The sequence below is a fragment of the Melanerpes formicivorus genome, unplaced genomic scaffold (genome assembly GCF_026170545.1).
Source record: "Melanerpes formicivorus ecotype bairdi unplaced genomic scaffold, bMelFor1.0.p_v2 SCAF_7, whole genome shotgun sequence".
In the NCBI taxonomy this organism is placed as follows: Eukaryota; Metazoa; Chordata; class Aves; order Piciformes; family Picidae; genus Melanerpes; species Melanerpes formicivorus.
In genome coordinates, this window is record NW_027142359.1 from 18,478,225 (window position 1) to 18,504,139 (window position 25,915).

The window sequence follows — 25,915 nt, forward strand, 5'->3', positions numbered from 1 at the left end:
GCTCGGCCTCCGTGGGGCGGGCATAGGCGGGGCAGGCCCTGCCCCTCGCACAGGTCTTCCAATGGCAGCTGCCGCAGCACTGCTCTCTGCCCGCCCACAGTGCACCGCGGCAGGAACGCGGTGGGACGGGTTAACTTCTGCTCGGGGCGCGCTTCTCCCGCCCAGGTACAGCAGTGGCAGTTGCGCGGAGTGCGGAAAAAGGAAGGCGGGTGCTGCGCATGCGTTTTGCCGGCCCTGCGGAGAACTGGCCCGCGATTTTGAAGTGGGGTGATGACCAAGTTCTGGGAGCTCCAGAAGAGGGAGAAGGCGGGTGTTTGGAGCGGGTTGTTATCACCATTATTTTTGTCAAAGCCAAGGGACACCGCCTTTCCGTCTTTCCTTTTGTTTTGAGGTTAACAGCCTTGGGTCGCAAGTCGGAGCACACTACAATAGGCGAGCGCCAAATAGCGTCGGGTCTGGGCTAGTTTGTGCCCTATTGCTCTGGGCACTTGGGGCGCAGCCTCTTAGCCACCGGGCGCCCCACAGGAACGGTGACTACCGTCGCTAAATTGCGCTGTTAGTAGTACTCGGCTGGGGCAGGTAGGCTGAGGGCGGGCGAAGTGGCGCGAAGGCAGGAGGAATCGCAGCTGTCCCGGTTACTGCCTAGTTCCGGCCTACAGAGGTGGGCGGCAGAGGGACCGCAGTGCTGCCGGAGAAGGGCAGGCGGCGGCAGCCCCTCCCCCGGCAGCGTTTGTTGCTCTCAATTGTCTGACCTGTTTTCGCATTCAGGTATCTGAGACGCGTTGTGCAAAAGTTTGTTTGCTGTGGTGAGGGCTGCGGTCCCCTCAGCTTATTATCTCGCGTCTTCAGTGCTCTCGACTCCTCGTTGCTCTGATTTGTTTAATTCCGCTGGTCATTGGGCAGCGAGGCATAGTTTCTGTGTCGTGGATGCGCTGTTACCTTTTCAGGCACCTTGCTAGTTGCATGGGCTTGCTGGAGTAACTGAGGTACTTCGTATAAACATACAGACTTTTCCAGTTCTCATAGTAGTTTCTCGTACTTCATGAACGCGTAAAGAACTCTTACAAAAGATAATTTCTGCAATTGTTTTTCTCCAGTGAATGTCAGAAAAGGTGGTGTGCAAAATGTATGCTTAACATTGGGAAATGTAGCTTGTGGGTTTTTTCCTAATTGTTTTGGGGTTTTGTTTGTTTTGGGGTTTTGTTTGTTTTATTTGTATTTTTTAAAGTATCTCTGCAAATAGTATTCACATATATTAACAGTGTTTTAATGCTAAATATTATTTTAACCACGTGTGGTTCCTATCAAATATAGTATGTGGACTTGCTCAGAAAGTGATGCTGCTGAAGACCTGCTTGGAACTTTACAGTCATTACGGAAGCAGCTGAGGAGAACCGAACAAAGTCTCCAAACTGTAGAGGAAGAGCTTTCCAGGTAGAAGTGTGTCTGGAAATGAAAACAGCCTGTCTCTTGTCATGTAAAAATCTGTCATTCAGTGTAATGGGTTGTTCCAAGTAGCTTACCCCGTGTTTTCCTTTTGTATACTTTTTATGAGCAATTTAGCAAAGAAAAAATTACGTAGCAACTTTTTATTCTCCCTCCTAGCACTAGTGCAAGTGGACATTGTGGCCAGTGCTTCAATGAGGCTGTAGACTTCACTCTGGAGGACCTTGTTGAGCCCAGTTGCAACTATCAAGGCTTTTCCAACTGTAAGAAGAATGGTAGCGAAGCGTCTTGCCAGGATTTTCCAAGAAAACCTGCAGTAAATATTGTGCTTTGTTACTTATTTTTGTTACTTTGTTTTTTTCCTCTTTGCTGGGCGTTTGAATATTTCTTTGCTCTTAGCATTTGGACTGTAGCATTAGGCGGTTATATTAACAGAGCACTCTTAAATGTAATATGATTTAAACACATTTGTTCTACAGAGTTTCCACCGATGAATGTATTGCTTACATATGCATGTATAAGTGTTTGTGTGTATATATATTTATATAAAAATTCTTTGTATTTTTGTATGTCTAGTGTTACTTGGTGTCCACAGTTTCTGATAAAACTGTGGAAGAAAATGAACGTCTTAAGGAGAAGCTGGATGCCCTTCACGAGCAAAATGCAGCTTTGACTTCTCAGAACCAGTGCCTAAAGAACAGAGTAGAAAAAATGAACTGTGAATTGATGCAGTCAAAGACAAGGGTATGTATCTCTAGTGTATTCATCTAAAAGACAAACCCCACGTAAAACTGAACACCCCAGTGACTGTGACTCTTGAGAATGTAATTCTAAACTTAATAACTCTGAACTTAATGTTTTAAAACTACTATTTTCTCTTTATAATATTCAGCATTAATTTTGGAACAGAATGGCTTTCTCTGTGAGCAAAACAACTATATTATTTGTGAATTCTATCTGTTCATGTTCCAAAGTTTAATCTAAAGCTGGTAAGTTATGGAATGAAGAATACATGATGTAAGGAAGTAGTTCATTGTATTTAGTCCTAAATATTTATATGTCTGAGCTACATTAAGATTAATGTGAAGAATAACTATGGTACAGTAGTGCTTCATTTACAAAATCAAAAATAGTCATCTCTCAGATTGGATTAATATTGCTGCCTTTAAAAAGTGAAGGTCAGTTAGAAAGAAATACTGTATTTAAGAAATCACTGCACACTTGTATGTACATTTTTTCCAAGACACTATTTTTATGTTTGGGTTATATATGACATTTATGAAACATAGCTATGCTTGATGCTTTCTGTTAGAGGAATGTTATCTCCAAGACAGTACAAAAGTAAGCAGACCATTTGACTGTCTGATTGACAAATAGCAGCATATGAATTTTGGGGGAAAAGCAGGGAATGAGATCGGTATATGAAGAAATCATTCTGCTAGACAACATATTACACTGGAATGCTGCTAGGGAACTGGAAGGGTGTTAATTGAGCAGAAAATTGGAAGACAACTTCTATAGATGAGCAGGCATCTTCCTCAGTATGGTTAAGACCACTGTGTCATTTGGTAAGTAGATTGTTCTTATGTGCCTCTCCTGAAAGATATATATGCAGGTCTTAATGAAACCTCAAATATGTTTGTATTTCAGATTTCATATCTTGAATTAACTCTAGGTACACATTTAGTCAGCATTCCAAAGTTGAAAGAGCAGATTGTAAACTTGGAAGCAGAGGTTTCAACTCAAGACAAAATATTGAGGTAATAAGTGTACTTTTAAATACAGCATTTTATATTGGTCTACTTGCTAGATCAGTCTCATTTGGAGTGACATAATTATTGTTTACTGTGTGGGTAATGTGGTCTGGGGCTTGGCACTTTCATTGGGAGCCATATATAGGAGGAGAGAGGTGTTTTATTTTGTACTGAATGTACTTCAAGAAATGGAAGGAAAAACCCAACAACCCACCCCCCAAAAAACTGGTGAAAGAACTGAGTTGATAATACATACTACACATGACTGTGTCCTTTTAACAGGGTAGAGTGATTGTGTACTACCTGACTACAAGTCTTCTGTAGTAAGCATAGGTCTTTTCAAACTTGATTGCAACATGTAATGCAAAAGATTATTTCATCATGAATCAACGTAGACAGCCAAATAAAGCTAAAGTAAACAGCATCTAGAGGCTGTCAGGAAGACACAGGTGGCTGTCAGTTTGTCTTGCAATCTCATGCTGAATAATATTCAATCAGTATCTCAATACTCTTGTCTTCACAAAAGAAGTAAAACCCCTTCTATTTAATTTCTATTTTAGTGTTGTTTTCCATGTGTGTATCCTGACCAGTCATATGTATTGCAGAAAAATAGTGACTTCTGTGTAGATCTCATAACACAGAGTTAGTCCTCTGGTTCCTCGGTAGTTGTGACACCTGACACCTACTGGTGTGATTTGGACAGCTCTCCAGACTGCAGACTACTCCTGGGAAGTCTGGAGACTGGATATTCCAAAGCTGGTTTTGAGAGATGCAGTGTGTTTAACCAGTGCTTCTCAAACGTTGTGTGCAGAAAAGAACAACAATATTTTCTTTTTTTTTCCTCAAAAAAGCTCATCTGTTTATAACCATGTTTTGTTTATTTGCTAGAGATGCAGAAGATAAACTGGAGCAAAGCCAGAAAATAGGAATGGAAAGAGAAAACATGTTGCAAAGATATAAAAAGGACTATAAAAATCTGAAAACTGAGTTCATTGAACGAAGCAAGCAAGGAAAGAGGTAGCTAAGTAATTTTAATAAATGGAATACAGAATAATAGTGCATAAGTGTTTATTTGCATTGGCAGATGTTTACATTAGGGAATCAAATGATTTCTTGGCTTTAAGGATGTGTTGGTTTTTGAAATGGGGAAATTTTGTGTTGAGATACTTATTTAAATGGGCACTTTTAAATCTTTAAAATCTACTGGTAGTTGCAGGCTGATACTGTACACTCGTAACCAGTTGTATCACCTTCTTTTTCCTCCTCTTCAGAGGAGATGTGTTGTAGTGGAGAGCTAAAGTGTGTCCAGAATGTATTTTTCCTAATTTACTTTTAACTTTCTCTTGCCTGAACCTACAGTGTATGCTCAGTATTCAGCAATACTCAGTGCTGTAATTTTGGGACTGATATGAGGAAACTGATAGAAGCACAGTTTAACTAAGAGAATGTTATCATATTGTCTTCAATCTCTCCTCTCTGTGTGATGCTATAATTCCATCCCAATTCCCATTTCCCTTTCTTGTTGCCTTGTTTAGCCTAGTGGCTGTGTGGCTGCTGTGAGGGTTGTGTAATTTCTTTCAGCTATTGCAACTTGTTATATACACACTATATACAATCCTATCACCACAAAATGTAATTTTAAAGAAATGAGAGGAATATGTAAAAATATTCCTACCTGCCCATTTCATTTAAGTACTTCACTTGGGACAAAAATTAACTGAGTTAATGACTCTGGAAAGCATTTCATGAGCCTTTTGAATGCAAAAATTTTCTTTAGCTTATCTACCCAGGACATTAACCCTCCTACAGATACAGTGGGACTTGCACTACTGGTGAAGAAATGTTGATTTATGTCCACAATTAATTCAGTGCATGTGGGGTTGGAACTAGCTGTACTTAGTTGCTAGCTGTGAATTTAAATGATTTGGTACTTCAGAAAAACTGAGCTTCTGCCAGGTGTTGAAGACAACACACTGTGATGGTTAGTATTAGCAATTATTACTGTTTGCTTTTAATCAGTGGTTAAAACCACTTAGTATTCTTTGGCCAAGCAAACTGAAGTGTTTTAGACCGTTTTGGTTTTCAGTCTGAAATTCCTTTATCCCCTTCTCTGAACGTTTTTGCCATATCTATATTGGCAATGGTCCTCAGACTGAAAAACATTGATCTGAGGGTAGGCTGTAGTTAAATGAGGCACTTGCCCTCTACCCACAGACTCCCTTTAGTAAAGGAGAAACAAATGTTAATTGAGCAGTGGTGATTCTCGTGTGCCTGTGTTGGGTGTCCTGAAGTGACTGAATACCTGAGCTGTCTCGGGGTTACTGTTCCAACTTTTCCCTCAAAAGTAACAGTAGGGAAAAGTAAGAAAGGGGCAGAGACACAGAGTAACAGAAGCAAAATAGCAGGCTCTTTGGGTTGCTCCTTTGAACAGTGGCTCACCAGATAAAACCCTAGTCTCAACTTCCTTTACTGTTATTGATGCTGTCTCTACAGTACCCTCCAAGCAGTTTATACTGTCAGTCTCACAATAATTCCATCACAACAAATTCTTTGGATAGTTCCCCTCAAGCAGGTTGAATTTTAAGGAGCACTGCTGCCTTCTGCTTATCAAGCGTGTTATCCCAGTCCCTAAAATGGACTTTTACTGTTAGGGACAGGAGGATGGTGCAGATCAAACTTCTTGAAGTCGAATCAAAAGTATCTTAATGAAATTTTATGTATTATGCAAAAACTATATTTAAAGCTTCTATATGCCACATGTAAAACATTTTGTTACCTAGGATGTGGAAACCTGTAGGAAGATAGGAAGTTACCTGCAGCAGTGAATTTAGTGGTTGACTTTAACTGGAGGAGGTAGTTACATAATGACTGAAATGTGTGGTTTTTAAACTTGGTATGGCTCTTTGCAGAGCAGAACAGCAGAGAAATGAAGCTTTGTTGAATGCGGAGGAGCTGACAAAAGCATTCAAAAAGTATAAAGAGAAGATGACTGAAACATTGGATAAGGTAAGAGTTATTTCTTCACTTGTTTTTGGCATGCTATTAGGATTTTGCTTCTTCCAGTAAGCTAGGAAGCAGACAGCCATGAGTTCACCTTGTTTCTGCTGTTGGTGATAAAGACCTAAAAGAAGTGGGACAGGGTAAACAACTGTTTATGCTGGTAACTTCAGTTACCCTTTTTAAACTGTCTTTGCATTGTGGACAGGCTGCTTCTTGGAGGTATTCTGATACTGCTGCTCTTTCTTCTGTTTCCTGCTTGCCAGCTGCCAATTTTACATTTTAGAATTATATGATCCTTTTAAAAGGACTCTTTTGACCCCATCTTTATATCTTTTTTAATTAAACATGATCTAGAGAAGAGCTGAGATGAAAATGAAGTAATCTCCCAAAGTTCTAATGGTCAATACTGTTAGTGCTTCCTGCCTTGTGGGAGGAAAAGAAACAGGCCTGAGACAGCTGTTACAGAGAATTTTTATTTGATTACACTTCTTTCCTTGTGGAAGGATAGTGCCAGCCACAAATGTACCTTAAAATAGTAAACCAAAATAATGTTATTTTTTTCCCAAATTGCAAGGAAAAAAGTTTTTTTGCCTCTCTTCTTTTCTGCACAACAGAATTATCTATAGGTGTAGCAGAATGAAAAAAAGCATCATATTTACAGTATTCTTTTTAAAAAGCCTCTTGGGCAAAGAAGCTAAGATCATTGTTGTACAGTAATGAAAACCAAAATTGCTTTTCAAGGTTAAAGCTGAAGAAGTAGTCTTGGAAAAACGTTTAATTAGCTGTGAAAATGAAAAAGAGAAGTTGAATGAAACCTGTGTCAGCTACAGAAAGAATCTAGACATCCTGGAAGAGCAATTAAGGTAATGGCTTTGAAAGGCTTTGAAAGATCTCTGTGCTGTTACTTAAGAAGAAAATGCCTGTTCTACTGCTGCATGCTGCCACATTCATAGGAATCCCATGCCTTCCTGGAGTGTAGGTTCAATTGCTCACACATTGCTTCTGTAGGAGATGCAGGTACTCTGGCTTTATGCATACCTGTTCTGCTGCCTGCAGCCTGCTCATGTGTGCTCCTGATAAAGTACCAATGAGTTCATTTACACTGCCAGGTGAGAGTCCCAACTTGCTGCACAGTCTTTTTGGTCTCCAGCTAGAATGAAGGCTACTCTTGGTATCCAATGAGGAGGCTGCATTTGGGCCTGAACAGAGGCTTTGATTCTGGCTGCAACTTCTGGAAATGTCGAATCATTTTTTTGCTGCCACTCTGTTCCCACACCAAGGTCTTTTCCCACAGTTGAAAACTCTTATGCTCCTTGCATGTTTCTTCAAGCTGAACCTTTCTTACTTTTAGAAGTCTTTTAGTAATTCATTAATGAAGGAAGACAGCTATTGGTAGTCTTCAGGATTATTAGGTTTGGACAAAAAGCACAGACAATTTTATTGATGCCCTTCATGTGCTGTCTGCATTCAGATTTCTGTCTTAATTATTTAGTGCATTTTGGTAGGGTTGGGCAGTGTGTGAGCACTTCTATACTAGCTTGAGCCTGCTTTCATAGTTCTCTCCTACTTATGAGAGCTTTTCCTCTAGACTGCCTTTTTTCTCTGCAAACTTGCACTGGGTTTGGCACTCGTCAGGACCTTTGAGCTAATTTGGTTTGCTAAATCAGCAGGTACCTAATAAATAATTTGTGATGGGCTGAAAATACAGTTTGCTCACTCTAGAGTCAGATAAAATGGGAGAAAATAAATAGGATCTCTACTCCTTTTAGTAGCAGAATGCTAGACTAGCTCGGTGTTAGTACGCTATCTTGGTCCTTAGGAACAGTGAAAGCCCAGTAAAGCAGTGAAAAGTCTTCTGTCTTTTGTATAGAGTTAATCCTATATTTTGAGAAGGAGGAAACTAGTAAAAGAGTATAATTGTGGCATGTTCTTGTAATGAAAATCCTCTATACTGAGCTCTAACTTCTAAATGGGTATACTTTTTTTAGGCAATTAAGAGAAGAAAATCATAGCACAAAAGAAGAAATTAAGACTCTAGAGGCAAAAAACGCTGAAATGTTATCAATGCTGACTCAGTCCGACCAGAAGATCGTTGAGCTTGAGAGTGAAGTTTGTGAAAAAGAAGTAGTAGTGAAAGAGAAAAATGCTCTAATAAGTGAAAATGCAGAGCTAAGAGCTCTTACTGCACAGCAAAATAACCAATTGAAATTATGCTATCAAGAAATTGAAGACTTGAGAGAAGAGCTCAACATCCTAGAAACCATTATTTCCCAGTTGTGTCTAAATACATCTGAAGAGGTACAGTAAGAGATACACCCTTAAAAATTGTATGATGTGTCTTAAATTGATACTGTGTGGAAATCCTGTGATGTTCTTGAGAAACAGTTGGAGTGAAAGACCTTCACCATTCAAGATACATGAATGACATGTTTTATTTAAGTGCTTTACTTTTGCCTTGTTCAAGAACAAGGAGTATGTCTGTTGGAATAGATTAATCAGCAAGCATTTAAAATTACTCTTTCCATTCCTCTATGTATTGATTCCTCAGAATCATGTGTATTCTCTAACACCTGATGATGTCCTGTTACATGAAGCAGAGCAGAACAGTAAGAAGTCACACTGTCACACAGCCAGAGTTGATGTCAGCCTCAGCAATGGAGGAATCAGGGCAGGAGAGATTTTTCGTGGGAATTCTAAAATATTCTTTGCTGGGAAAGAGAAGGCACATCTTCCTTGCTGCAAATAACTTTTTTGTCCCTGTTACCAATATGGACCCTGTTTTATGAGTCTGAAGCTTGTATTGGTGAAGTTTAGGGATACGCTGACTGTGATTGGGAGAGGCATGTGAAAACAAAGTTGTGAACTGCCTGAGGTTACTGGAGGAGCTGCTTAGGAAGTCAGGAAGAGCTAGACAGACTTAGGAAGTCAGGAGTACAAATTGCATTAGATACCTTTGTTTTTGAAGTGTAAACATGAGTAGCTGTAATGAAACCAAGAGAGTATGCTTTCTGGACGATTTTGTATTTTGGTTTGGGCTGTTGTGACCACAGAAAATTACTTTGAAGAGCCTTAAAAATTGTTGTAGCACCCTTATTGAAAAATACGTGTAAATTTTCTGGTGGGGAAAAAAATGGGATTGAATTGAAGGAAATAGTCATCTGTAACTTGAGAAAAGTGGATATCAAACACAGTCATCAAACTGAAAGGCAGCATGATGTGAGAAGTTCAAAACATGGAATTACTGGCAGTATCTCCATTTATTTTATTCTTCACAGCAAAAATGTTCATACTTCAGTACCCATACAAAGATATATAAAGGAATGGTCACAGTTTCAGGTGGCCTTAATGCCTGTAATTTCTACTAGCATTGAGACATATCTGCAGTACTTGCAAACACCTACTTAGAATAATTTTAGCGATCAAGTTACCCAGTTTTAACATCCTGCTTATGTTTTAACCTTTATATGATAGTATAACACATGAATTAATCACACTGTGAGGCACTAATTGATGGGGTTTTTCCCCTTTAACTTCTAGTTCAAATGGCAGCACTTGAAACACCAGCTATCCAGTTCCTCAACGAAAGAAGCCCTCTCTGAATCGTGTTCAATTGCTGACCTAAGGTATAACTTTCTGGTTCCTGAATTATGGAAAGAATTAGCAGATAACAGAGTGGTATTAGGGTAGGCATATAGAAAGAATGTTAAATAATTGTCTCCTCTTTTATAGTAGCATTAAACCAGCAGCACAAGAAACAGTAATTCAAAAGGCTTCTGCAAACTTAACGAACTGTGGTGGAGCTGAGCATCTTTCCAATTATAATGAAAGACAAGAAAATCACAGATTATGTGGCCTGGAAACAGAGCCTGTAAAATTGGTCAGAAGTCAAGAAGGTAAACTTTCTGAAATAGCTTGTACAGTACTGTCTGACTAATCCACAGAATAGAAATTTTTGGGAGCTTTTAAATTGTTTCTGTAGCATTTCTTAAATATAGCTGCATTAACAGATATGCTTTGATTGAACAGGGAACGCTTTAACACCTTGAAATTCTGGGAGTTGTCATGGTCTCCTAGCACAGTATGCTTCCTTTTGCAAGTTAGTTACTTGTTCAGCAATATCTAAGCTACATCTTGTGTTGAAATAGAGCCATGTGGTGGTTTGCTTTCTTTTTAATGCAAGTCATGTGAAGGTCTCCATATTAGCTTTGATTTCTCCTTGTCCTGCTGTTGCAGAGCTTCTGCAATTTCTTTTGCAATAACTATTAAGACTGTTCCATGAAATGACTTTGGGGCATCTATATGGTGTTGCTTAATGTTACTCTGTTTTGTTTTTTTGTCTTTGTTTAAGAAGATGGTAGACTTTGTTTTGTGAGGGAAGATTGTTTTTATGAGTCACTGCTTTCAGTTAGATTATGGGGGGGAGGAACCACCCAAGTCTTTTTTCGGAATACCACATGTGGTAGTTCAATGTGCTGTCGTTAAATCGTATTTTTCCTCTCTCTGGTGTGTGAGATTATTTGCTTGCTTGCTGGTTTGTATGTGCTTTTATAAATTAAACTTTTTTTTTTTTTTTTTTACTTTGAGAGAGGAGAAAATGTCAACAGTTGGAACTTATCAGCAAAAAGTTTGAAAAGGAGAGGCAAAGATTCCAGAGAGAGTTAAGAGAATTACATGCCAAACTGACAAAAGCAGAGGATGAGAAATCTTCTTTGAAGACCAGCATGGCTCAGAGAGCAAGTCAGCTTCAAATCATACAGGAAGACCTATTGAAGAAAGCTTCTAGAACTGGTAGCTTAGAGAAAGAAGTACGTTTCTAGCAGCAGTGGAAAAATACATCTCTTATTGCTTAATTCAGTAATCAAAGGTAGTTAAGGCAATAGTTACAGGAAAACTGCAATTGCCGTGTCAGTTTTAAAATCTGGCTTAAGAAAAATTGGAAAATAAGTTTTTCTGCTTGCTCAACAAGCTACTGCTTTAGCTTGTTTGCTGCCAGAAATCTTGTTTTAAAGCTGTTGTAGTTACTGGGCTGTATTGCTACTATTATGAATGACATGGAAAATATGCCCAGTACATAGTCTTATTGTGGTGATATGGCTGAATTAATGTATAATCTTAAGAAATGTTGATGAAACACCTTTATTTTTCTTTACTAAATGTTAGTACTATTGCCAGAGATTAGTAATAATAATAATAAACCAGGTTGGAAGAGACCTTCAAGATCATCGTGTCCAACCCATCAACAAATCCAACCCAACTAAACCATAACATCCTTATCTAGTACTCTCAAAAGAAATTTAAGCTTCTGATAGCTCCTTACCTGGTTTGAATAAGTTAATTATGCTTACATTCTGGTGCTAATGGGTTTATAGAATTCCAGCAGAATGGGATTTGCAGTATTTCCTAATGACCCTAGGTGTTATAATGCATAATAGCTAATTCACTCATAGCCCTGATAGAATTGGATAAGTTTGAGGTAAATTGTCCTGAATTCTTCTGTGTAAGCAGTAAAGTTTCATAGATCATACCAAAATTTAGAAAAAGTAATTAAAAATACTGAAATGGAATTGGTGATCAGAAGATATATACAAATACTTGAATCAGCCCGAGCTGATTGTCTCTGTGCTGTTTTGTGACACATTCAATTTCAGATAACAAAGAAGTCTTCTCAAATTTCTGCACTTGAGAAACAATTGGAAGAAAAGACTATGGCTTATTCCACTGCTGCAGCAAGAAATTCTGAGCTGGAACAGGAACTCATGGTAAAATGTTCTCAGTGACAAACTACATTTCTGTGAAAACACAAATGAAGATTGAAGTCTAAGTTTAAAGCAGTATTATTCCATATATTCAAAATGGATAGACCTTCAGATCCCCAGGTTTTAAACTGTATCATGTGTTACATGTAACATTTTTTTCTTCCCCCCTGCTTTTGAACATGGTGAGTTATTAGTGGACATGGTATTTTTTCCTTTTGACCATAAGTGCAGTGAAACTCTGGTCCTATTGAGATCAATGGTAGCATTGCCGTTTGTTTCAGGGAAATACATACAGATCTATGAATAAGGGTCCTCTAAATGGCAGTAAGTCAAGAAAGGCTTTTGACACTTGGAGCACTGTGAATTCCAGCCTGATCATTAGATAGTTTTGGGAAGGAGTCTAAGGTTGCTGGTAAAGGAAACTATCGATATGGTCCCTTTCAAATGGAAATCTGTGTTTTAAGGATTCCATCAATCCATGTGAATATAGAATTTATTTTTGTCTTGGTGCTTCATTTGATGTAATCTGTGCAAGCAGACAATCTCAGCAGATACCTCATCTCTGTAGTGTGGCTGCATTTAGTGGCATCCTATACCTATGTTACAGGTGTGGCATTCTTTGAGATGACCCAGCCTATGTATAAATTCAGTGTTTTCTGTGGTGTCCTTTTATGAAATCTAGGAACTTGATCATCAAATAAGCCACTAGATGATATCACACATAAATGTTTCTATTAAGTCTATTCTGTTGTTGCTGTTTCCCAGGGAAAAAACAGACATATTCGTGAGCTGGAAACAACTATTAGCAAAGAATATGAGCAAATAACTTCTGCTTTTGAAAAAGCCAAGTTGGTTCACCTTCAGCAGCAGAAAGAGATGGAAAAACAGATTGAACTGGTAAGACCTTCCTTGTGTCTATGACTGATATATTTGTTAACTTTTTACCATGCTGATTTCTTTCTCTCTTTAGTATTTCTGAAGTAGATGTCTGTTGAGGAATGGCTTGAATTGCAGGGACATAGTTCTATGGAACAGTTGTTTGACCAGAGTGTATAGGCCAGACTCCATCTTGCTGTTTACTGCTCGCAGCTTAGCTGGTGTGCTGGTGCAGCAAGGCCACCACAGCCCTGTGACTGTGCTTGCAGTATCTCATAAGATAGCACCATGTGAAATAGTTACTTACAAGATAGTAGTATGTGAAACAAAGTATATGTGTGAAACAAAGACCTACTGAGAAAGGAGGTTGTGGAGTTGCATGTAAGCCTAACCACAAGTAGGTTGGATAATATGATGTAACCCTGGACTAATAGCTAATAGAATAATGACATGTGTGCATATTTAGCTGCTGAAGAGACTACATAAGCTGTGCTTTTGAACAATAAAGTTGAAGCCTGATTACCAATCATATTGATTGTCTGCTCGATGCTTCCCACCGCAACAGATGTCCAATTAAAAATTTATATTAAAGGTTGTATCTTCTCCCTGCACTTCCTGTTTGTGTAATGTTAGATGGAAAACAAACTACAATCTCATAATATGCTATTTTCTGCTCAGTTGAAGAGAAATGGGGACTTGGGAAGAACACTGTTACTCTTTGCCTACTAGAGTTAAACCATGTTGGCTTCTAACAATATTATTTTGTTTGCTGAACCTCTGCCAGCCTGAGCCTTATGAGTGTCTGTGTTGAGGGTGAACTGTCAGTTGGGTTTTCAGTCTTTAGAGAAGGATTCTGTTGCTTCATATGATTAGAAATGTAACCATGGCTATTTTTAGCTGCTCGGGGAGCTTGCCACCTTTTACTGAAGAACACATCTGTGTCTTAATGTCTTGGCTGATGACAGCCAATTACCATCTGCCTGCCTTCATTCTTTGGATTCTCCTGCCACTTTAAAAGATTAAGCATTTGGGGTTTCTCAATACTTTTAGAAATGTGCAATACTGCTGATGGTAGTGATAGGAGTAGGGGGAATGGAATGGAGCTGGAGGTGGGGAGATTCAGGCTGGATGTGAGGAGGAAGTTCTTCACCATGAGAGTGGTGAAGCCCTGGAATGGGTTGTCCAGGGAGGTGGTTGAGGCCCCATCCCTGGAGGTGTTTAAGACCAGGCTGGATGAGGCTCTGGCCAGCCTGATCTAGTGTGGGGTGTCCCTGCCCATGGCAGGGGGGTTGGAACTAGATGATCCTTGTGGTCCCTTCCAACCCTGACTGATAGTATGATAGGAATGCATTTATTTTTTAATCTTAAAATGATGGGTGAATATAACTGTGTATTTAGATGTACAAATTCTTTGAAAAATCTTACTGAAACTAAACCATTAATTACTTACAAACAGCTTCAGACAGAGCTGGAGGAGCAACACCAACAATTCATTGAGCGAGAGAAAATAATATCTGTTTTGCAACAAGATATTGTACGCAAACAGCATCACATTGACTCGTTGGATGGACTTCTGATTGAGAGCAGAGAGGTAAGGTTGTCTTATGCTTTAAATGTAGATCAAACAAGTGACTACTAATGATGAAAAACATGTCTGTAAACACATGGAAAAAATAAAATACACTTGTGTTTTACATTTTTGTTTCTTAATTGCTGTTTGAGTAATTGACTGAATCATGTGTAGTCCTCAGCTACTACTACTATATATTGTACAAACTTAGGTGACCATTATTTTCTATCTCAGCATTCTTTGTATGCTTTTGCCTTGTCCTTTAGCAAATGTTAAAGAACAATTGCATCTATTTGGCACTAGGTGAAAACCTAAGAATGGTCTATTTATGGCAACCTTTTATTCCTTTTAATAATTCCTACCGTTGCAGAGTATGAAGGTACACTTATCAGGAATGAAATCCAATTCAAAGCAGGCTGCACACAAATGCAGTACACAAGCAATTGTGTTCTAAACACATTATATATATTTTTCCCCTATTTTTTTAATGTGTTTATTAGCTAGATTACTGTTACCATGTTTACATTTTGTTCTCTTGAATAAAAATGTGTACAAACAGGAAATGGAAAATCAAAATGTCAAGAAAGATCAAGGATTGAAGATGTTGAAAAGTCAGCTAACAGAAGAAACAATCAAAGTTAGTAAGATCTCTGTAATTTTCAATTAATAGTTTAGAAGCTTGCAGTAATGGTGTATTTCCTTTTATCTGCTATAGAAAAACTGTATTAAGGCTGCTTTATAGAAATCTGTCCCACATAAATGTTTCACAAGTCATTAGTCTGGAGTTTTTCAACTGTTTTTTTTAATTAAGAGAAGTATGATGAAACCTGCAGTAAGAGATTATGCAATGCATAATTGTGCTATTAAATTATTGTAGTTACAAAGAGGGCAGAATTGTGCTTGTTGTATTCTTTAAGTGAAACACTGTCTAACAAAGATAATGCTATGTAGGTGTTTGCCCTAGATATGACATACAGTATCACAAATGTTTAAAATATAATACTAGTTATGTTTTTTAGCCATCTATACCACTTCCTATTATTTGCCTGAGAAATATTTTCTATGCAGCACTTGCAACACTGTTTCAATAAACCATTGCCACCTGGTCATGTATTACAATTAGGTTTCAAATGGTATTAAATCTTCAGGTTATCACTTGGAGAGGACACTGGGGTCTTAACTGGTAGCATGCTTGTTCCAACTTGTTTTGGACCAGTTTTCTGTCTAAGTGACTTCACAGTATTTGGGATGTTCTCCAAAATCAAGACCCAGTATAAATTAGCCCTAAAGAAACTGGTGGGGGGAGAGGTATATGATCCAATATAGTTCAGAGAACTGGTAGCATTGAAAACATTAGCCAATCTGCAGCAAGATGCAGCACAAATCCAGTTGATGATAAAAGTGCTCTTAAAATTGAAACCAAGTAGTTAAGGAATCTTTAGTTACCATGGCTTAAAATCTCTGGGGGTTTGCTCATTGCAGTTATCCATTTGAGGTTATATTTGTTAGAGATTACTCAAATCCAAATTAATAGTAAAAGGGTAAAATAGCTAAACCATGCTGATACTGCTAAAAGATAGGTTGGACACGATGATCTTGAAGGTCTCTTCCAACCTGGTTTATTCTGTTCTAAGTTTTACCTTTTTGGTAGGACTTGGGCAATGTATCTCAGTACAGAAAGGAAGAAAAAAGCAAACAGCTGTTTCATAGCTTTCTGAGAGGAATTGAATTAAGATCTGAATGTTATTCTTGAAAAAAAACTTGTTGCAACCCATGATGATCATTCCAAATTTCTTGATACAGTTCCTTGTGTAATAAAACATGGTGGATTAATTTTAGTATTGATATTTCAGTTTTAAAATTTATCATAGTCTTCTATGCTTGTTTTTAAGTACTCTTTACATAAAAATACAGTTTTCTAGACATTTGACATAAACAAGGTAGAGTTTTTTAATGCCTTTTTTGTTTAGACTGGTTAAAAAAAAACCCATTGCATGCAATTTTAACTAATTGGTTAAATCTGTTACATTTAACTAGGTGAGACAACTTGAGTCAGCACTAAATATGTGTAAGGAAGAAGTTGCACTATATTTGAGTCAGTCACAAGAAAATAAGGAGATATTTGAAAACCAGCTCAAAAAAAAGTCTGAAGAGGTAACAGCTTGTTTTAATGATTCTTAGGTATTACTGAGAACACTTGTTATAAGTTATTTAATCTGAGTTTGAGACAAAATTTGCAGCACAAGCTGTGAATAGAAAGTAAGCGTTGGGGAAAAACTACCTTTTGTGACGGTGAAGAGGAAAATTGTGACTAAGAAATACTGCATAAGCTTAGGGGAAAGAAGTAAATGAATTGTTGAAAGAAGTAACAAAATGGGAAGTGGAAAGAAAGCATTATCTTGAGGAAAAAAGTTGAGAGCGCACTATTGCAGTATAAACTTGGATACACATAATTGACTTGTGATGAGTTAGGCACTCGCAATTCCTGATTTTTAGTGTCTTAGAGGCAGGAAGAACTAAGTGGGGTGGACTGAGAACAAAATCTGAAGGGGAAAACAAGGACTTTCTGAGAAATAAAGTAGCAAGAAAGACAGAAAGAAAAGTCATTCAGTGATTTAGAAGTGAAAAATCTTTGTTATATATGGTTTTAAAACACTGACTTGTTTAGGTCTATTTAGAAAGCAAGAAGCCAAAAACTGAGGATGATAAGTTACTGCTTTCCTCACTTTAAAATGTTGAGATGTGTTTATGTAGTGTTGAAACTGCAATGCAATGAAATTCAGAGCCAGAAGTGTTACTGAATCTTAAGTGATTCTGTGCTCATTAAGAACAAAGAGAAGAGCTGGTGCGAGTGCAAATAAAAATGTTTTATTGCAATGGGAAAATGTGTTTTCAGGTTTGCTATTTACAGAAAGAAATACAAATAAAAGATCAGAATATTCAGGATACAAGGGAACAAAACATTCTCCTACAACAGACTTTGCATCATCAGCAGCAAATGTTGCAGCAAGAAACTATTAGAAATGAGGAGCTGGAAGATAATCAAATTAAACTTGAAAAACAGGTACAGTACGGTGAGAAGACAGGTGATTAAATGCTTTTATATATGTCTTTGTAATACTTGTAAAAGCTGAACATTTCTTTGATAACTGGGTTGATTACTTACTGTTTTAGATATATCTAAAACAAAGACTTTAGTGTCTTGTCTTAAACCAGGTTCTGTATTGTCAGAAACTCTAGCTACCTTTAGAGAGGTTAAATACTCGGAAAATCAAACACAGAAAGCTGAATCACAGAATCACCAAGGTTGGAAGAGACCTCAAAGATCATCAAGTCCAACCTGTCACCACAGACCTCATGACTAAACCATGGCACCAAGTGCCACATCCAGTCCCCTCTTGAACATTTCCAGGGATGGTGACTCCACCACCTCCCTGGGCAGCCCATTCCAATGGCTAACGACTATTAGTGAAGAACTTTCTCCTCACTTCGAGCCTAAACCTCCCCTGGTGCAACTTGAGACTGTGTCCTCTTGTTCTGGTGCTGGTTGCCTGGGAGAAGACCAACCTCCTCCTGCCTACAACCACCCTTCAGGTAGTTGTAGTGAGCAATGAGGTCTCCCCTGAGCCTCCTCTTCTCCAGGCCAAACAATCCCAGCTCCTTGTAGGGCTTGTGCTCAAGGCCTCTCCCCAGCCTCTTTGCCCTTCTCCGGACACGTTCAAGTGTCTATGTGTCCTTCTTAATCTTGATATGCTTACTAGCAACTGTCTTTCAAATGTGACTGCAAAATTCTGGTCTTGGATTATGTAAAATCTGTGTTAAAACTCTCATTACACGAATTGCAAGACAAGGATGTATAATTCTCTGGTATGTAATTTGAAAGTGGCAACACATTTTAAATATCCATTTAAACAGGTATCCAATTTGGAGCAAGAGCTTCAGAAGCAGAAAACACATGCCGAAGCTGAGTTGAGAAAAGTAGAGGTGAAACTTGCTCTAGCTGCTCAGGAGGCAGACATAAACAGACAGAAGGTGGATGAACTTAATAGTACAATCGGGTAGGTTAAGAATAACTGAGAAGTATGTTATGCAGAGAGACTTATCAATAAGAAAGATTGCTGCCTTGAAATGGTATTCAGCTATGTAGTCAAAGAATTCAGAATCTGTGTGAGCCAAGACTGGAAGTGTCTAACTAGCAGAGGCATGAGCTCCTGAAAGAGTCTTCGACAGAATTAATGGAATTAATGTGTTTCCTGGCAACCTATTTAGCCTTACTGCCTGAATAGGCACTTCATAGTGCAGTTCAATTCACAATTATGTCAAGTTGCTTGTAATTCTAGATGGTAGGTTTTAGGAAAGCAAGAAAACCCTACTTAGAATGACTTTTTTTCATTCCTGTTTTATTCACAAATGCTTGTCTTGGAGCATTTAAGCATATGTGTCACTTTTGTTATTACAAGGTTGGTTTGTTGTTTTTTTTTCTGGTTGCTGCTTCTATTCAGACAAATTAAACTGGAGATGGAACAGTGCAAGAATGAACTTACTGGTATGGAAAAAGAAGTAGTGCAGTTAAAAGAAGAGGGTGACCACAAAACAATGCAGATAAATCAGTTGAATGTTACTTTGCAAGAAGCACAATCAAAGCTCAATGAAAAGGCAAATGAGGGTAATTTGCAATTTTATTTCTTAGGCTTCCTTTCATGTACTATTTCTCTGTATGTAATTTCATTTTCCCTTTTTCTTCTATCATCAAGTCTATAAAAAGATGAATTTGTATGGAGAGCTTACTCTTTTTTTTAATGTATTGATAATTCCATAGTTTTTAAGATAAAAACTAAAAAAAAAAAAACCCACAGCAACAAAGCAAACAAACCCCACTGCACTCCCCCCAAAAACTCTAACCCCCCTTCCCCAAGCATTTTTTAACACACTTTTGCAAATTCTCACTTGTGTAGGATGTACCTTTACCCCAAGTGAAATGAATGTAATTTTCCCCGTAAGTTGACAATGCACATTCAAGCAAGACACTTGGGTTTAATGAAGGCATATGCCCACCACACCTATTTACAAGAATTGAGCTCTTTAAAACAAGCAGAAAACCCCACAAGAATGTCTGTGGAAATTACAAACTCCTCCACTTAATTTTCCAGTTTTTTTAAAACTGGAGGCTTACTAGCATTCTGCTTGCTTCCTCTATAGCACTATGTAGTCAGTTACTGTGTTGTCTCTGTACTTTCTTCTTGAAAGTACAGAGATAACAGAGACAGCTTTCTTCTTGAAAGTACAGAGAGAAGAGATAGAGATCTAAGAGATAACCTCCTAATACTTTAAGTTAGTTGTATATTATGAGCTGAATAAAGCCAACAAAGTCTTGTGTGTCATGTAAAGGTTGTTGCATAACATCAGAAATCACTGTTTTGGCAGATTTTCCTGAAACTACTGAAAATTGGTTATGACCACAAGTACTAGTAGGCAGCAGTATTGCATAAAGACTCTGACTTACCAATTAAACATCTTGTGTTTTGTGGTGTGTGTAAAATAGCAAATAATTTAGAAGATAAGCTGCTCCACAGTGAGACTTACCACAAAGAAGCCTTACAGAAAATAGAAGAACTAGAATCTGCATTACAGAATGCCCAGGGAGAATTAAAAACTGCTTTGACGCAGCTTCAGGCATTGCAAGACGCATTACAGGATGCACAGTCCTCTCTGGAGGAGAAGCGTGTTGTTATCGTGGATCTAACAACTGAGCTCAGGTAAGCTGGGTGTCTTTTCCATCACAGAAACTTAGTTATGTTAGTTTTTCATTAGGAATTGCAAGTGGTTTGGTCTTTTTTTTTTTTTTTTATTTTAGCAGCTCTCTATAATATTTAAAGTGTTTCTGGCTGTAAGATAACTTGATGCTGTATCTCCTCAGCTCGCTTTTTATTTCTAGATATTATACTGAATGCTGGGGGGAATTCTGTTCTAAAATTTGCTGAGATTATTTAATCCTGAAATTGTGAAATAATTTTATCAGAAGTTCATATATAGCAAAACTCTCCTATTTCCTCTCTGACCATAAATTAGCATTACTTGCTTCTGTATTACTCTTTTCAAAAATTATATTTTCCTGATAATCAATTAAGTGACATGAGTAATGAAGTTACTGGTAAATCTCCACCTGGAATACAATTAACACAATTATTTCATTTGGGTTTGTTTCTTTGCATTCAGTTAGCTGATTCACATTTTAAAGTAGTTTTAAGTAATCTCATGATTTTCAAGCCAGATACTTGAAGCTAAGCAACTGAATGTGCATTAAGCAGGTTAAATATATGAGAATTTCAGGTATTGCAAGGGAGAGATTGAAGGCAAAACCCAAGAACTCCTTGACATGGACCAAGCATTGAAAGAACGGAATTGGGAATTGAAACAAAGAGTGGCTCAGGTCAGATAATTGTAATCATGTTACTGACAATTATTCTTGTTATGCAGTAGATAACTTGTAAAAAGTCTGCTAGGTTTAACTGCCTTCACACTTCATTCCAAACTGTACTGTTAATATAGCCACAGCGTCACCCTCAAAACTAGCTGTATGCTACTCAAGTCTTATGGTACCAGGAAAACCAGATTGTGCTCCTCTGTGGGTGCACAGACTACTGTTTAGATAGACCTGAAGCCTCCTGCAAACTTGTCCCATAATTCTTTCTTACCAATACAGTTAGCGGATGACTGTTGTTATATTGATGGTTGATAAAGCAAGTATCTGCACTGAAGTTTGCTTGGAAATGATAGATTCCTTTCCGGCTTTGCATTGGAGCCAACCTCTAAATATGAAATAGTAAATTGGTTGTGAAAAATTTTTGTAGCTCATTTGAAATATTTTCAGTCTATGAGTTTCAGGATATATTCTGATATATTCTTGCTGCAGTGTCCTCCTAGCTGCTCTGGGAATTTATCAGAGCAATAGGACTTTATTGTGGCTTTACAGTACCTTAGGGAAACCTACAAAAACACTGGAGGGTGTCTTTTTTGACAAGGGCATGCAGTGATGGCTTTGAACTGAAAGAGGGTAGATATAAATTGGATCCCATGGCAGGGATGTCGGAACTACATGATCCTTTTCAGTCCAAACTATTCTCTCTGAGTTTTTTTTTTTCCTTGATAAACTTTTGACACTTTCTAACAAGATGTATTAGCATACTAAGGTACTCATTACATTCTGTTTAAAATGATAACTGGGTTTGTATTCTGTGTATCTGAGGACCAAACACGTGCAGTTTCTCCCATCTTTCCACTTTTTTCTTTGTCCGTGGCTCCAATTTTTTTAAAGATAGCTAGGGTGTACTTTTAGATTGACTGCTTTAGAGAATATTCTTGACACTACAAAGGATGAGTTTCTTTTAGCTGTCATGTTTTGTAACATTGTTTCTTAAAATGTGTATACTGGTTGAAAATAAAAGAATTCCTTTTCTTCCTTCTTTGTCTGTAGGTTACACAGTTGGATATGACAGTTCGTGAACATAGGGGAGAAATGGAACAACAGATAATTCGATTAGAGTGCAATTTAGAGAAGTCAGAGTTAGAAATTAAGGAATGCAATAAACAGGTAATTCTTACTTTATTAAAAAAACAAACAGTTTGCAACAGAATGCAGACAGTTCTATAAGAAAGTCTAGTCCTAGGACACAATAGCTGGCCAGGTTTAATCTCTAAGAGTGAAACATTTCGTATTGGGAAGGAGTACCTCAATGTATCAGTAAAAATATTTTCTATGTCTACTACACCCAAAAAAACCTGCAGGGAAATAGCAGTCTAAAAATGAAGTTAATTTTTTTTTTTCACTTGATAAGAGACAGCTCCCAAACTGTCCTTTCAATAAAGGAAATAATTGACAAAATAAAATAAGGTATCGGCAAGGGAAGCCGAAGTTGGGGGTAGTAGCGAGTTATGAGTTCTTGTTGGGGTGTTGCTTTTTTAAAGTTGTTCTGAATTCACTAGAATATCTGTTCTGATTTAATTACATTTTCTGCTCAGATTGAGATCTTAGAGAAGAAACTCCAGATTTCTAAAGACGAACTCCGTGAAAGAGAGTTTGAATTGCTCCGGAAAGATCAAGAAATAAACCAGCTGAAGAAAAAGATTGAAAGGAAACAACCAAGCCTAGAAGCTCTTGAAAAGGTAAAGTGTTCCTTGGATAAACAACAAATCATCAATTTTTAATGCCATTACCACAGCTGAGGAGTGATGTGGTATCTCTTTAGAATAAGTGCTATTACATCTCCCCACATAACTGTATTGTATATCCTGGTGTTTGCTGAATCTTGATGCCCTAAAGGTAAACCAGTTTAATGATTTAAAAATTAGAAGTCTAATGGCGCACTCTTAATTGTCTGTTTCGAGGAGAAATTTGAATAGATAATAACACATTGCAGACTGACTGACCAATATTCTGCAGAAACTTCTGTCCTGGTCCTAAAAACTTGGTTATCTAATCTACCTGGGAAAAAAGGGATGCTGTGTTTGTATGTGCATGGTTTTACCTGGGGCTATAGTCTGTGTCATTCTGTTTTTTCCCCTTGATACACTAACTTTCTTGCTTGTTACAGGAAATATTTTTGTTCAGGGAAGGAATTGTTAACTAGGGTCGATTTCTGTCCTGCCCCATTCTGCTCTTTTGGGACTCATGAAATAGCTAGATCACAGATTTTTCAGTGCAATTGTTCTTTGTTCTTACTCTGTTTTAATCTGCAGTGAAGATCTTGTAACAATACAGCACTCTACCTTTAGAAGTTGAAAATATTCCATATAAAGGAACATCTTACTGAACATTCAGAAGGGCTTCTTAGTTTTTCTGGGCAATTGAAGTAATTCCCCTTTATTTAGAAAACAAAACCCAAAAAAAGAGACAGAGACAGATTTGACTTAACAGCAAATTTATCTTTTGTGGCCACAATTCCTTATTGAAATGAGAAACAAAATTGTGTTACAAATGGTAAGTGAAATAAGAAGAAATTAGTGCTTAAATTAGTGCTTACACTGATTAATAATAGTACATGTAGTATGAAAGTAACTAGAAGTTACTGTAATAAGCTTTCATTAGCTGTAAGCTTATTACATCCTCTTTACAGATACCTGTGTACTCTATTTATAGCATTCCTCATAATGAATAAGCATCTAGCTAAGCATGAATAGGTACAACATAATCACTTATATAATTAATAGGAGCCATGTTATGAAATACTGGCTCATATGGCCTCTTTTGTGCCATAGTACTGGTTAATGTAAACATAGCTGCTGTGGATCATACACTAGAGAGACTATCATCTAATGGAGACTATCATCTAATGCTCCTGCTTGGTTTCGTTATGTAAAACTGTCAGCCTTTAACTTTGTTCTTTAAAGCTGGGAAAGGGAAGCTAAATCTGCAGATTTTAACCAAAAATACCCAACCCCAAACATAGTGTATTTGCCTTTATTTCTGTCTACTGTAGAAAGTCCAGGATATTTGTTAGTGGTGGTAAGATTTTCCTCACTTTGTATTGGTAGAAATCACAGTTGTCTTTCCTCTTGATACTCTGATATGGTTGATAGGGCTTTGACAGACACTTCCTGAGTTGTCAGAAACTGTGGTGAACTGTGTAAGCTGTGAGGAAGTTAAACACAATCATGCAGTTTAGTGTGAAATTTTACAAGGATTTGTATATGAATTTTTTTTTTCCCTCAGCATACTCTGCCTAATGTTTTCCTATTTATCTGATAGAACTTGGCATGTGTTAAAAAATGGGAGATGATGCTCATTTTGAAAGCAAATACATTTCAGTTACAAGACCAATGAACAAATAGATTCGTGACTTCATTCTAGGGGGCAGAATCTGACAAATGAGACATGGACTTGAGACCTGCAGCTAGTTTTCTTGAACTTGTAGAGTAAACCTTAGTAGTGAAAAGTAATATCTTGGTACAGGCTATGGTAAATTGGGTGCAGATGGTTAAAGCAAGGTTCTGATGGTAACTATTTTATTTCAGGGGCAAGAATTGTGATGGAAGGAATGTTGCCTATTGGACAAACAGCAACACAGGAGTGCTACAGGAATGTTGTCGCTTGCAATGTAATCATGCATTCAAAGAGGGAATTTTAACTCTGTGTTTATAAATAATATATGTCATTATTTTTGCTAGCACAAGTAAAAATCTTTATTTTTCCAACTGGTTTTGAGATTATTGCCTTGATATAACATCTTAATTTATTCTTGAGAAATAAATTTTATCTTTTAAGTATCTTGAGTTGCAAGAATTCATTTCAGCTGTCATTTTATCTAAGAATTTTACACCATCTACTTGTTTCACATCTGACTTCTTATTAGGAACACAATGGTATTACCTATTAGTTGTGTGGTTTGGTTTTTTACACATAAAATGTGTAAGGACACAATATGTTACTAAATTTAACCAGTTTGTAGGACGTTTTAGGATACTAATTGGTTCATACACACTGGTAAAGCCTTCTTGCTTTACTTCAGGCAGCATCTTTTAGATGCTAGGGCATGTGAGACAGTGCCTTGATGCTTGCGCTTTTATTTTCCCAAACATTTTTAGTTTTCCAAAATATGTACAACATACTGTTGATGAAAATGTTACAACTGTGCACTCTAAACATATTTACTTCCAGCTAAAAATACTGTGCCCTTTATCTAGTACAAATGACTAGTAGCCCCATTTTATAAAACATTTACACACGTGTCTGAAACTGCAAATGTGCTCTAGGCCTAGATCTGAGTGGTTAATGCAAGCATGATTTATGTGCATTAAGACATGATTCATACTTCAGAAAATCAAGTTAGTAAAGTTTGACATAAAGCAGAGGAAAAGAATGGATTATATTGCAATTTAAAGATTAGACCTATATTAAGTGTTTTGTACACTAAAAGTGTATCTCAGCCAACAAACCTATCTGTTGTATTTCAGCAGCTCTGCAGGTGGAATTGTGCTAAACTTGGATAGTAGGTAGATCTTTCACTGTTTATGCAAATACATTCCACAAATGCAGCCTTTCTATTTTAAGTGTTTGTACAAAACCAAGCATGCATTTTGCTGCCATTTACAAGGTCAACATACACTCATCCAAAGAGTTTCTGCAATTCTAGGCTATTAATTTTGCTATTATGACAACTATAATATAGCAAAAAAAACCTGTTTACTTAGAGAAATAAATGAATACAAGGATAATTACAGTTGCATCGCAACACTAGTGGAATTCCACCAACATAGTGTTGCATAAAGCCTTGCTTGCTCCTCCTGCATGCACTAAAGATAAATGTGCATGAGCAGCAATACAATTTGCCTGGTATGTGAATCAGATAAATAGTGTTTGCACTAAGATTGTGTATCTGGGTACTGACTTCACTGGTGAAACTCTGGGTCAAACCTGATAAATAAGTAGAATCATAATTTCATTTTCACATTAACTGCTCTTGTCCTGTTTTGCTTTCCTGAGAAGGTAATGATAATGATTTGACTTCTTGCACTGT

General features: G+C 37.4%; 1 protein-coding gene across 8 annotated transcripts; it reads left to right on the forward strand.

Moving 5' to 3' along the window:
- The first annotated feature begins 118 nt into the window (after positions 1-118).
- On the forward strand, positions 119-24,650 carry CCDC18 (coiled-coil domain containing 18). 8 transcript variants are annotated; one of them, XM_068141275.1, is made up of 25 exons: positions 119-165; positions 1,315-1,434; positions 1,606-1,762; positions 2,023-2,190; positions 3,097-3,206; positions 4,089-4,217; positions 6,110-6,206; positions 6,942-7,063; positions 8,189-8,498; positions 9,738-9,823; positions 9,930-10,093; positions 10,785-11,005; positions 11,849-11,959; positions 12,722-12,853; positions 14,289-14,423; positions 14,962-15,039; positions 16,440-16,556; positions 17,299-17,466; positions 18,318-18,460; positions 18,905-19,068; positions 19,945-20,158; positions 20,733-20,832; positions 21,877-21,993; positions 22,422-22,565; positions 24,414-24,650. In XM_068141275.1, exons 2-25 carry the CDS (start codon positions 1,316-1,318, stop codon positions 24,426-24,428), a joined length of 3,321 nt encoding a protein of 1,106 aa, XP_067997376.1. In that variant the 5' UTR covers positions 119-165; position 1,315; the 3' UTR covers positions 24,429-24,650. The 8 variants fall into 8 exon arrangements, with proteins under 8 accessions (XP_067997376.1, XP_067997379.1, XP_067997373.1 ...); XM_068141272.1 differs by lacking the exon at positions 119-165 and adding an exon at positions 185-323; XM_068141273.1 differs by lacking the exon at positions 119-165 and adding an exon at positions 185-323 and having other exon boundaries at positions 9,933-10,093.
- The last annotated feature ends 1,265 nt before the right edge of the window (positions 24,651-25,915 follow it).